This window comes from Thunnus maccoyii, chromosome 5, assembly GCF_910596095.1.
Source record: "Thunnus maccoyii chromosome 5, fThuMac1.1, whole genome shotgun sequence".
Taxonomy (NCBI): Eukaryota; Metazoa; Chordata; class Actinopteri; order Scombriformes; family Scombridae; genus Thunnus; species Thunnus maccoyii.
This window is the reverse complement of record NC_056537.1, coordinates 5,272,208-5,284,246: the sequence shown is the minus strand read 5'-3', so window position 1 is coordinate 5,284,246 and position 12,039 is coordinate 5,272,208. Positions and strand designations below refer to the sequence as shown.

Below are 12,039 nucleotides of genomic sequence, written 5' to 3'. Positions count from 1 at the left end.
TCTGTTTCAGAATCAAAACAAAGGTCGGAAACAGAGTCGCAAATCAGGAAACGTGGTTAAAAGTCTTTTTTTTTATCGTGCAGCGGACTGAATATTTTTTCACCCTGATGGTTAGAAGAGTCTTTGAGGATTTTGGAAAGTATTTTTTAATGATCTTCTGGGTTTTTTTTTTTAAACGTTAATTATCTTTTATAGAAACTGATGGTTACCTCTGTGACCTGCTCATACATGAGAGGCACAAACCGAAGCTACCGTTATTCATGCCCCGGGCTGTTAATGTGACCTTTTTTTCCTCTTTGCTTCACCTGCTTCTGCTTGAATGTAGAGACCAGCGGACTCTGAGTCCTTTACTTTAAAGGACGGGCTCACAATTTTCCAAGTCTGTCTTAAAACAACAGTCAGGTTTCTAAATGAACATTGAAATATGCTTAAATCTTGCTGTAATCATTCCTCCTGCTCACACTGACCATTAGGACACTGTCAGAGGAAACACAAAGAGGGAATTTGATGCTAAAAAGTACTGTAAATGTGTCAGATATCCACTTGATATGACTAACTCAGACTGCTGAAGCCTCACATCAACTTTTAAATGCATTTTTGCACTACATGACTGATCTTTCAATAGCCAGTATGACCAGGAGGAATGATTACAGCGAGGAAAAACCTCTTTCACTGTTCATATGGACACAGACTTGAAAAACTGTGAACCTGTCCTTTAATATTTTCATGCACTATTCAAGCTACAGTAGATGCCCCCTAATCTGAGGATTTCTCGGTTGCATTCTCTCCAAAAGCTGCCAAATGATTGTGGGGCAAAAATATGTGTGATTCAGGTCATAAGATATGTAGAAAAGTTGGGTCAAAGGCAACTGGAACTGTTGTAGATTCTTGAAATGTCTTCAAGATTAGCACATTTGGTTTTCTTTGACTCAGCACTTCTAGATATAATAATCAGATCTCATTTTTCATACCAGTAAGTGTTTTCTCAAATGGTGGAAACTGTACTTTGTAAGAAAAGATCTCTAATGGCCTTATATAGAAACATCAGTGTTTCTATCTTCATTGACTAGAGAGGGGGGAGTCATTCTGTTGATAACTGTTGATATACAGGCTGTGGGTGAAATAACATGTACAGTTAAAAAAAAAAAAAAAGAAAAAAGCTGAAATCCAGCTGTATTCCCATTGAAGAGGAAGAGGAAAACCACAGCAGGGATCTGTAGCAGCCGGCGTCTTCACCTGTCTCGTTTTGCCTCGAAATAGACACTTTTTCACTGTAAATTATTTGTAAAGCATCGTGTTTACAAACGGGATCATTACATGGAATGTTAACTGGGATGTATTTTAGAGCACTTTTTGTAAAAATGAGTAAAATAACTGTAGCGGCACAATAAATCGAGAATGAATTGGAACATGACTGATGATGTTTATCTTTTATAAACTGTGCTGATGAATTAAATAATGATTATTAATTGATCCACATTTACCCTTCTATGGTTCTATATATTTCGGCTCTATGTTTTGGTGATCTACATGATGTTTATCTATAATGGCACGATGACGTAGAAGTCTAAACAGGAAGTTTAAAAAGAGCACGCTTCATTCGCTCCACCCCCACGTGACCGCACGTTACAGCTGCTGTCATCAATAATAAACATCTTAAATGCCGGTGAGTTTATATAATTTTAAAGTTAGACAGTATGTAGATATCTGTGTGTATAAAGAATAACGTCTCTGGCGTATTTATGCCTAATTCAAACGACGTTATTTGGAGTGTGGATGGAGCAGCTACAGTGTTAGCATTAGCATAGCCTCCCATCGATCCGAGCTCCACATAGAAAACAAACATTTTAAAAGATGTTTGCTTTTCGTCTTGCAGACAGACTTGATAAAACATGAATACAGACTTTTTTACAAATTGGCATTATGTTGTAGTTATTTCGGCATCGTTTTGACATGTTTATTTCAATTAAATCACCGTAAAATCCAAGTTTATTGTGGGTTCACACCGCTGTAGTAAACCAGAGTAATTGAGCCGACGTTTAGGAGCTGTTAGATGCATGTAAGTAGTGTTAAAAGTGAATATTACTCGTTATATATGTTGCATTGTGTGCTAATTGTTTTCCGGGTCCAATAATACATTTCTTAAATTCTGGTGTTAAGTTTAAGGTTTGTAGTTTTCGTCGGTTGAACAAGAAATGAAACCGCAGTAAATTAACGGATTTTTGAAGGGAGTTCTGTGTGACGGTCTTTCAGTGGAAAATAATGCGTTTTACCACAGCAAAACTAGCAGAGAAGAGTTAATAATATATATCTCTGTGTTTAAAGATAAGTGTCGGTGTGACTGTTGTTAGCAGGAGGACTGAGCCGTCATCATGGCAGGCAGGCTGAGCTTCAGCAACATCACCGCGCTGGCTCCCATGGTCCGGGTCGGGACTCTGCCCATGAGGCTGCTGGCTCTGGACTACGGAGCTGATGTGGTTTACTGTGAGGTGAGGATGGAGGCTTTTAACAGGGAGAGAATTAAACTGGACCCTTGTGTTTATATCAGTGTTATTAACTCTGTGCTGTCTTTTCCAGGAGCTGATTGATATCAAGATGGCCCAGTGTCAGAGGGTAGTAAACGGTAAGATTTACAGAGATGGAAGAAGTATTCAGATCCTTTACTGAAGTAGAAGTACCAATACAGCAATGTAAAAATACTCCATTACAAGTAAAAGTCCTGCATGAAAAATCCTACTGCAGTAAAAGTACATATGTATTATGAGCTTGATGTAGTTAAAGTATTGCAGTAAAAGTAGTAGTTTTGTCCCTCTGAGTGATATATTATTATATATGACATCAGTAGTCTGGCAGCTGATGGTCCAGATGATATTGTGGTTTTCATAGTGTCTGTCTGTGTGTTTGTTTGTTTGTCAGAGGTTTTGGAGACGGTGGATTTTGTAGCTCCAGACGATCGAGTGATGTTCAGGACTTGTGAGAAGGAGAAGGACCGAGTCGTCTTCCAGATGGTGAGACAGAAAACATTTCAAACTAGACAACATGAATATTTCCCTCCTTTTTATTTGCTGTGAGTTTGTTGTACATTCAAAGTTAAAGCTGTGAGTTTTCTTTTCTTCTTTTAGGGGACTGCTGACCCAGACAGAGCGCTGATCGTGGCTCGGCTTGTGTGAGTTCAACATCTTTGAAGCTGCATTGATTAGTTGATTAATTGAAACTGAAGTTGTGTCACGATCTATGAGATGATTAAAAGTAATTATTGGATTTTTGGATCCACAGTTCAATCGTTTGTCTCTAAATCCATCTGATTGTTGCTCTGTGAGTCCGTGTCACACTTTCATACTTTTAAATACTTTTTTATAGTTCACAGTGTTTGCAGCTGATACTCAATAAATCAACACATTTTGTACCAAAATTCTACTGACAGTCAAACTTAATCAAGAGAAAAAAAAAACAGGACGAAAGCAGGACGAATGTCCAATAAAAAGTTGAGTTGTTGCTAGTTTTTTAATTATAATTTCATTATTTGTAGTCATTCACTCTGTTTATGTATTTATTATTTTTGTTTATCTATTTATTATTATTATCAAAAATAATAATTTAACATATGTAGTCTGCATGCCGACATCTATGAATATACTTTATATATTTATATTAATATATTTATATTATAATTTGTGTAGAATAAGTGTGTAGTTTGAAATTGAGATGCAGTTTTTTGTTGTTTTTTTTTTTTAATTTTTGGGTTGAACTTCAGTTTTGAGTTAAAATCAAAATTTGAAAAATGTTTAAAGAGCTCAAAACACTAACTGGGAAAAAACATTAAAATACACATTTATAGAGTCAAATACAATAGAACTAATAAAAGATAAATAAAAAGTGTAATGGAAACATGACTATAGTGAACTGTTCTCCTCTCTTGTCACACAGGGAACATGATGTCGCTGCTATCGACGTGAACATGGGATGTCCGAAGGAATACTCCACAAAGGTGAGTTTTCCTGTCAGTGACCAACCTGTTAGTGACCTTTTGACCTCCTGCTGACCTCTGACCTCTGCTGTCCTGCAGGGCGGGATGGGAGCTGCTCTGCTGTCAGATCCTGACAAGATTGAAGCGGTGAGTAGCTTTCATGATGTCGAGTTTTATTAAAGGGTTAAAACGGCCTGTTTCAGACAGAGGCTGAACTGAGGGGCTGCAGAAAGGACCAGTAGAAGATGAATAAGGAGTTTTTAACTGTAAATCATGCAAAGATATTCCAGTAGAGCCCCAGAATATAAATATAGAGCTGGAAATGTGCAGAATATGTGTCCTTTAAATAATAATCACGTCGTTCATACAGTTTTATGCACAAACAGACTCTAGATTTTTAATTCCTTTAAGGAAACTTGAATATAACTTTTGTCCTCCTGTAGATCCTCAGGAAGCTCGTCACAGGAGTTTCTGTTCCAGTGACGTGTAAAATCCGAATCCTGCCTTCGGTAAGACCTGAAAAATTCACCACGTTCATCATCTCACATCCGTTTATGATCATATCTTCATTTTATATTTATATTCCTACTTATGGTTGCATGTATCAGATTATTTCCATATTTATTATATCATATTCCAACATGTGATACTGATGTTGATTGAAGCTGAAGACAAATTTCTACTTTTGTGCAACAAAGGTGAACAATAAAGTTTTGATTTTTTTAACAAAGTCTCTAATTTCATTCAGAATACATCAGATTTCTTTTCATCATTTTTATTTATTGTCTTATGTTTTACTGCTCTTATGATGTTTCACAAAGCTTTGAGATTATATAAAAGTCTCACTTTATGTTCTCCATTGTTGTAATTGTCAGTTCATATTTCATTTTATCTTTCAAACGCCTGCTTTAACATTAGAGGCAGACGCATCAGCTGTTGACTGGTTTCATGTCTTCACTGGTTTCAGTTGGAGGAGACGCTCAGTCTGGTTCAGAGGATCGAGAAGACCGGAGTCGCTGCTGTCGCCGTTCACGGCAGGTAAACCACTTCTGTAACCGTGTTAACACGCTGCGGCACAAACACTCAGCGAGCACTTTATTAGGAACACCTGTGCAGTATAATACAATTAAATACAACAGCTCTGCTATAAATTCTACTTTTACGAAGCTTATACATGTTCAGGTTTTGTTGACATAGTCATAAAGGTGATAATTCTACTTTATGTTTATTATTGAGGTCGTAGTGGGTGGTGGTGCTGGAGTGCAATATATTGAAAGTGTTGCTAATATTTTGTCCACTCCATTAACATACATGAGAATCTGATCTGGATCTCGCAAATTTCAATGTGTCAAAGAGCATATTGGTCACAAATTTGCTGCAAATTTCTCTGGAATCACTCAAATGTGCCACAAATCTGTTCATACAAGCAGTTCCTGCATATTTGGTATTTTAACTTTTAGACTAATTAGTTTCTCTCTCTCATTTTCTGTCATCTCTCCTGTTGTCTCTATCTAATAAAGGCCTAAAAATGCCCCAAAATATATATATATATATATATATATATATATAAATTCATATAGCTGCCTGTTTCACTGGTGTCTCATTCATGACTGTGTTGTTCAGGTTTAAGGAGGAGCGTCCCAGACATCCCGTCCACTGCGACTACATTCAGGCCGTCACTCAGGCTGTTTCCATCCCCGTCATCGCCAAGTAAGCTTCGACTCCTGCTGATGTGTTTGTCCTCACATCAGAAAACCGGTTTAAAATGTTTGGTCGCCAACTTCAACATCAGAGCTTCTGTGTCTTTTTTTTTTTTAAAAGCACAGAGTGTTTCTGCTCGCTCGCATAACCACATTGTTACAAACTTTCAACAGTGATAATTAGTCGGTGTCTCGTTCGTTCTGCAGCGGAGGTTCTCTGGATCTGGTGAAGACCAACGCCGACATCGAGGAGTTCAGGAAGGCGACGGGCGCCTCGTCGGTCATGTTGGCTCGATCCGCCATGTGGAACCCATCCGTGTTCAGCGCCCGGGGACCGTTTCCTGTGGAGGAGGTCATGGAGGAATACCTCAAATACGTGAGTCTCCTCATGATCACACAGTTTTTAATTAAGTATCTTAATTATTTTCCGGTGCAATGACAGTTTTTTTTAGCAGAATCCAGACAGTCTTAAAGGGATAGTTTGTATTTTTTGAAGTGGGGTTGTATGAGATACTCATATCAGTTTAAGTGCACACTATATTTAGAATATTTTCACCGCTTTACTTTGCCGTCAGACAGCATTTCTCAACCGTAGAACTTCTGTTACTGACTGCTGAACAAGGTGTGATGTTGAAAATGGAGCAGGGATTATTATCTGGACTGAGGGTTTGTGTTTCCTCTTGTGTTTCCAGGCAATTCGGTACGACAACCACGCCTTCAACAGTAAATACTGTCTGTGTCAGATGCTGAGAGACAAAGTGGAGTCTCCTCTGGGGAAACAGCTGCAGGCGGCTCAGACCAACGCTGAGATCAGGTAGGATGTTATAGAGCGGAGGTGACACGGCTGATTATTAGTGTTGACCCCATTTATACCTCACATTAACGTCTGTACCTGGATTTCCTATCTGGATAAGGAAAAAGGTTTGTTAATGCACTCAGATCGATCACAATTCGATCTGTCTGTACAGCCTGACCACATTCTTAAGAAGAAAATCCATCCAGCAAGTTAAAAGATCACCTAAAAAATGAATGATGCCCATCCACGACATTGCTTCCCATGCTCCATGTTCGTCTGCCGGTCCCGTCTAGCTAATTTGCATATTGATCACAACGCGGGCGGAATTGCGGTGAACAAGAGCACTTATAAATGCAAAAACTGTTTTTTATAACCTTTTTATTGATATGGGTTTGTGTTGCAGCGAGGCGTACGGGCTGCAGGAGTTTTACCAGCAGACTCAGGAACAGCTGCAGGCCAGACGGGACGCTCTGCAGAGCAACAGTCAGCCTGACCGGCCCGTCATGGACGGAGACGTCACCACCATGGCCGTCAAGTTTGAACGGTCAGTTTAAACCATCGTTTATATTAAAAAAAACAAAAAAAAAAAACCCAAACATTTACAGCGTTTGTCTGTCATCTTAAAACACATGTTGTCAGACACTACACACCTGAATTATATGTATGAACTTCTTTTTTTTTTTTAATTGTTGAATTTGTGGATCCAGATCTACATTTCAGGATTTCAAGAGCTTTTATTGTCACGTTCTTTAGATTGCACATTTGGTATGCAACTGTGGTATTGCACATAAGTAATAAACATGTTATTAGTTATTTTTCTGATTATTATCAGAATTCTTGCTAATATTTAGCATATTTGCTGTTGGTGGAAATATTTCACTCAACATGATTAAGATACTGGACTGACCGAAATCAGATCAATCAATATACACTCGTACATTCTTACTTTGTCCACCTCATTAACATACATGAGGGAGGTAAAATATTAGGAATACTTTTCAGTATAATGTACCCCAGTCCACCACCACCACCCACTACAACCTCAATAATAAACATAAAATAGAATTATCACCTTTCTGACAACGTCAACGAAAACTGAACATGTATAAGCTTCATAAATAGGAAAATGACACGAAACATGAAAGGTTTTATGATCTGACGTGTGTGTGTGTGTGTGTGCTTCCAGGAGGGAGTATCCGCCTCACATCACTCCAAAAATGTTCCTGTTGGAGTGGAGCCGCAAGGAGAAGCTGGAGCAGCCGCTGTATGAGGTGGTAAGAGAAGAATCCAGCGAAGAAAATGTACTGAAATCTGTTTAGAAATGTTTCAGACGGAGAAAAGAATCTTTTTTGTAGTGATACCATCACGTCCACCCGCTTCCACGGTTTCTGTCACACCAGAGTTTGTGTTTGTGTCTCCAGGTGCAGCGCGCTCAGGATCGAGCCTTTCAGTCCACTGTGACTGTAGCAGAGAAGAAATACAGATCTTCACTGTGGTCAGTACACACACACACACACACACACACACACACACAGTCATGTTTCCATCACTTTAGAGGACATTACATTAACTTACATTCATTTCCTGGAGACTTATCCTAACCTTAATGTTACTTAAACCTTAAAGGACAATTTCACAATTTTCTAGTGTGTCTTAAAACAACAGTCAGGTGTCCATATGAACAGTGAAAGAAGTTTTCCTTCCATCATTCCTCCTGTTCATACTGGATATTAAAAGATCCTTCAAATGTGCTTTCAATGGAAGTGATGGAGGCCAAAATCCACAGTGTGTCCACACAGTCATTTGAAAGTTGATGTGAAGCTTATATGAGGCTTCAGCAGTCTGAGTTAGTCACATCAAGTGGATATCTGACACATTTACAGTCTTTTTAGCATCAAATTCCCTCTTTGTGTTTCCTCGGACAGTGTTTCCCTGTTGAGCTGCAGGTGGAAGTATAGTGACAAAAAGAGGGACTTTGGCACTAAAAAGACTGTAACGTTGAAAGATATCTACTTGATTTGACTCATTTGGACGCTGAAGCTTCATATTAGCTTCAGGTAAACTTTTTGTACAGAAGGAGGACTGTGGATTTTGTCCTCCATCACTTCCATGGTAAGGTCATTATGAAGGGATCTTCTAATGGTCAGTATGAACAGGGGGAATGATTACAGCAAGAAAAACATGTTTCACTGTTCATTTGGGCTCCTGACTGTTGTTTTAAGACACACTTGAAAAACTGTGAACTGATCCTTTAAACCAAGGCTTCACCATAAAATGTATGGGGACCTCCTTTTTGGCCCCATAGAGTCCCCACAATGTGAGTAATACAAGTACAGTCACACACAGACTGGCAGAAAAAAGATCAGCAACTATTTAGATTTTTTTTTCTAGATTGTTGAAGCATAAATGATTGAAAGAAAATCGTGACGTTGGTGATGATGTGACAGGAGACAGGACTCATGTTTTTAATTTTCTTGTTTTTCAGGGAGAAGTCGAAGAAATTCGCAGAGCAAGCAGCGGCCATCGTCTGCCTGCGAGTTCTAGGAATACCGGAGGGTCGCATCGGTGAGGAAGACTCCGGCCTGGTCTGCAAGAGGAAGAGGGAGGGGAAGATGAACGGCACCACAGAGGAAGAGGGGAGCATCAAACGACGCGTCACTGATATCGAACAGGACACAGAAAACCTGAAGAGCACTGCGGTGGCTAACGGTGACCATCACAAACCAAACACGCCTCCGAAACAACCGTAGAGTTGATGAAGATGACTCTTTTATGTTAAACAGGAGGATAAGAAGCTTCTCTGACGACGGATGAATGTTTGTGTGGACTAGAAGAACAAATCAAGCTTCCAGCAGAGGCTGATGGGAGTTTTAAAAAGTCGCCTTTATTGGTGGTTTTTGTTTTCTCTCCACCAAAAAGCTCGTCAGTTCATTTCCTGTTTGACTATTTGAGGATTATCAACACTGGCAGATGCTCAATTCTGCCTTTTTATGTTTCTTAACTTTTATTTTTACTGTCATCGGTTCAGTAGAAAAACATTTTAAACTGGAATCTGTCCAGTACAAGAGCAGTCTTCCACTGGATCAGCTGGGAGAGTCTTAAAGGTGCAATATGTAAGAACTGGCATATCCACACTCAAAACCAACTGGGGGCAGCATATCACCATTATGTTACGCTACGCTACATTAGCGCCCAATCAATAGTTCACTATCAGTGCTGTTAGCTAGCAAATTAGGTAACTAGGATTTTGACTGAGTATGATTGCAATATCAATTCAGTGCTAACGTTGAGCTAACGTTTGCTTGAATAAATCTAACCTAGAGGAGGAAGTGCTACTTCTTCATCCTCTCATGTTGGACTGAGGGCAGACTGGATGCTACAGTGACTCAATATCGCCTCTTAAGGTACAAAAAGGTATTACAAGACAGGACGGGCCGGTGCTAGCTGGTTAGCATGCTAACTTAAGTAGATATCTCTGCAACACAATACATAGATGTCTTTAACATCACCTCAAAACTGTTATTTCTTCACATTCTGTTGATACTTTTTAGTTAATTTTTGAATGTTTTAAACTCAAAATTCTTACATATTGCACCTCGTTAAAGGACAGTTTCACGATTTTTCAAGTGTGTCTTAAAACAACAGTCAGGAGCCCAAATGAACAGTGAAACCTGTTTTTCTTGCTGTAATCATTCCTCCTGTTCATACTGACCATTAGAAGATCCCTTATTCAAAATCCACAGTCGTCCTTCTGTACAAAAATGTATTTAAACGTTTATCTGAAGCTGATATGAAGCCTCAGCCGCCCAAATGCCAAAGTCCCTCTTTATGTTACTATACTTCCTCAACAGGGAAACACTGTCCGAGGAAACACAAAGAGGGAATTTGATGCTAAAAAGACTGTAAACGTGTCAGATATCCACTTGATATGACTAACTCAGACTGCTGAAGCCTCATAAAAGCTTCACATCAACTTTTAAATGACTGTGTGGACACACTGTGGATGGAGGAATGATTACAGCGAGGAAAACCTCTTTCACTGTTCATATGGACACCTGACTGTTGTTTTAAGACTGACTTTAAAATTGTAAACCTGTCCTTGTTCAGCCTGGGATTCAAACCTACAAAACATATTTTTATTTCACATTTTATCTGGAAACTGAAGATGTATGTTTGCAGCCAGCAGAGGGCAGCGCTGAACCTTTTTATGCAGGTTTCATTATATCAGATAAACACATGTATGAATTTTGACCTTGGTGCCTTATAGAGGAACTTTTTTTTTTTTTTTTTTGTTAAATCCTGATATTTGAATGAGTCTTAAACCCATTGTTTGTCCTCTTGTGTCATCTCTGTTCATGAAGACTGACATAGGATTAAATAAGTTTAAGTCAGTTATCACTGTTCACTACAATACAGTCATGGTGCCATATGTTTGTTTTCATTCATTTGTAAAATGTTACAGTAAACAGTCTTCTAAGTCCTCTAGACTTTAACTTTCATTTGAAGGAAAAAGGCCGGTATTGTTTTATATTTTGTTAATGTCTACAGTTTCAATTAAAAGACCAAAATTATTCATGAACTTATCATGTGAACTTGCACGGTCGGTGTCGGTGCAGCCTGATGTAGCTGATTCCTCAACAAAAAACTATTAAAAACACATGAAAGAGCCAAGCTGTTGCATTTAGACGACATATTCCTTCACTACGATGAAAGCCAGTGTGTTTGACATCATTAACATTATGTAATTAATAGTATGATACAGTCTGTTGATATAAATAACACCAGTCTGATGTTTTCATTTCAAACTGTAATGCTGATCTTAGTTTGACCCCGAGTTTGGGGAAAGTCCTGAATTGAACCTGAGAGGTGTAGACACCCATCTACTGACGTCACCACAGGGCTGGTTAATGGTGCTTTCAAGTGCGCTGGGAAATATGGCAATCACGATCCGTTTGAGATCACCGAGGGGAACCGACGAAGCCGTTGATTGCAATTCTGGGACAAAACTTTTGTTACGGTACTGTACGCAAAAGTTATTATCATACCTCGTAGAGTTTACTGACTAAACTTAAAGCTACTGAATATTTTGTGCAAATTTTGCCTTTGAGCTGGTATACGTTTACATTTTCATTTAAAGAATTTCGGTATAAACATTTCAAAAATGTTAAAACATGCACACCCACTGATCAATTAAGTAAAAACTACAAAATTTGTGTCACAGCAGCAAAAGGAAGTATAAAAACAGATGCAGAGTATTCATAAGTAACTAAATAAAACTTAAACATAATAAACATCGTGATCATCTACACTATTCATATGATATTAAACCTTGAGTCTTCAGAAATTACAACTGTAAACTATAAATTTAAATACCTGAAATTTAATCATTTTGTTTCCTTACTCTGTTAAATTATGGATGAAAACTTTTGGTTTTCCAGTTGTAAAAAGACTTTTTAATTTTACCTTTTGGTTATTGTGTTTACTCATATCTGCCCATCACATTTCACCTCACAGTTACGTGTCTCCTGCTTTAACATTTATAGATTGCATTTTGTGATTGCTTAAATTATATAACT

The 12,039-nt window shown here is 38.4% G+C and overlaps 1 protein-coding gene across 3 annotated transcripts; it reads left to right on the top strand.

Moving 5' to 3' along the window:
• Positions 1 to 1,575: 1,575 nt before the first annotated feature.
• Positions 1,576 to 10,051, top strand: dus2 (dihydrouridine synthase 2). Of its 3 annotated transcripts, none has more exons than XM_042412719.1 (16): positions 1,576 to 1,666; positions 2,355 to 2,489; positions 2,578 to 2,623; positions 2,917 to 3,008; positions 3,123 to 3,166; positions 3,928 to 3,988; positions 4,067 to 4,114; positions 4,411 to 4,476; positions 4,935 to 5,005; positions 5,591 to 5,677; positions 5,875 to 6,043; positions 6,360 to 6,481; positions 6,867 to 7,007; positions 7,650 to 7,737; positions 7,885 to 7,958; positions 8,949 to 10,051. In XM_042412719.1, the coding sequence occupies exons 2-16, from the start codon at positions 2,373 to 2,375 to the stop codon at positions 9,211 to 9,213; spliced, it is 1,491 nt and encodes a 496-aa protein (XP_042268653.1). In that variant the 5' UTR covers positions 1,576 to 1,666; positions 2,355 to 2,372; the 3' UTR covers positions 9,214 to 10,051. The 3 variants fall into 3 exon arrangements, with proteins under 3 accessions (XP_042268653.1, XP_042268651.1, XP_042268652.1); XM_042412717.1 differs by having other exon boundaries at positions 2,352 to 2,489; XM_042412718.1 differs by having other exon boundaries at positions 2,324 to 2,489.
• The last annotated feature ends 1,988 nt before the right edge of the window (positions 10,052 to 12,039 follow it).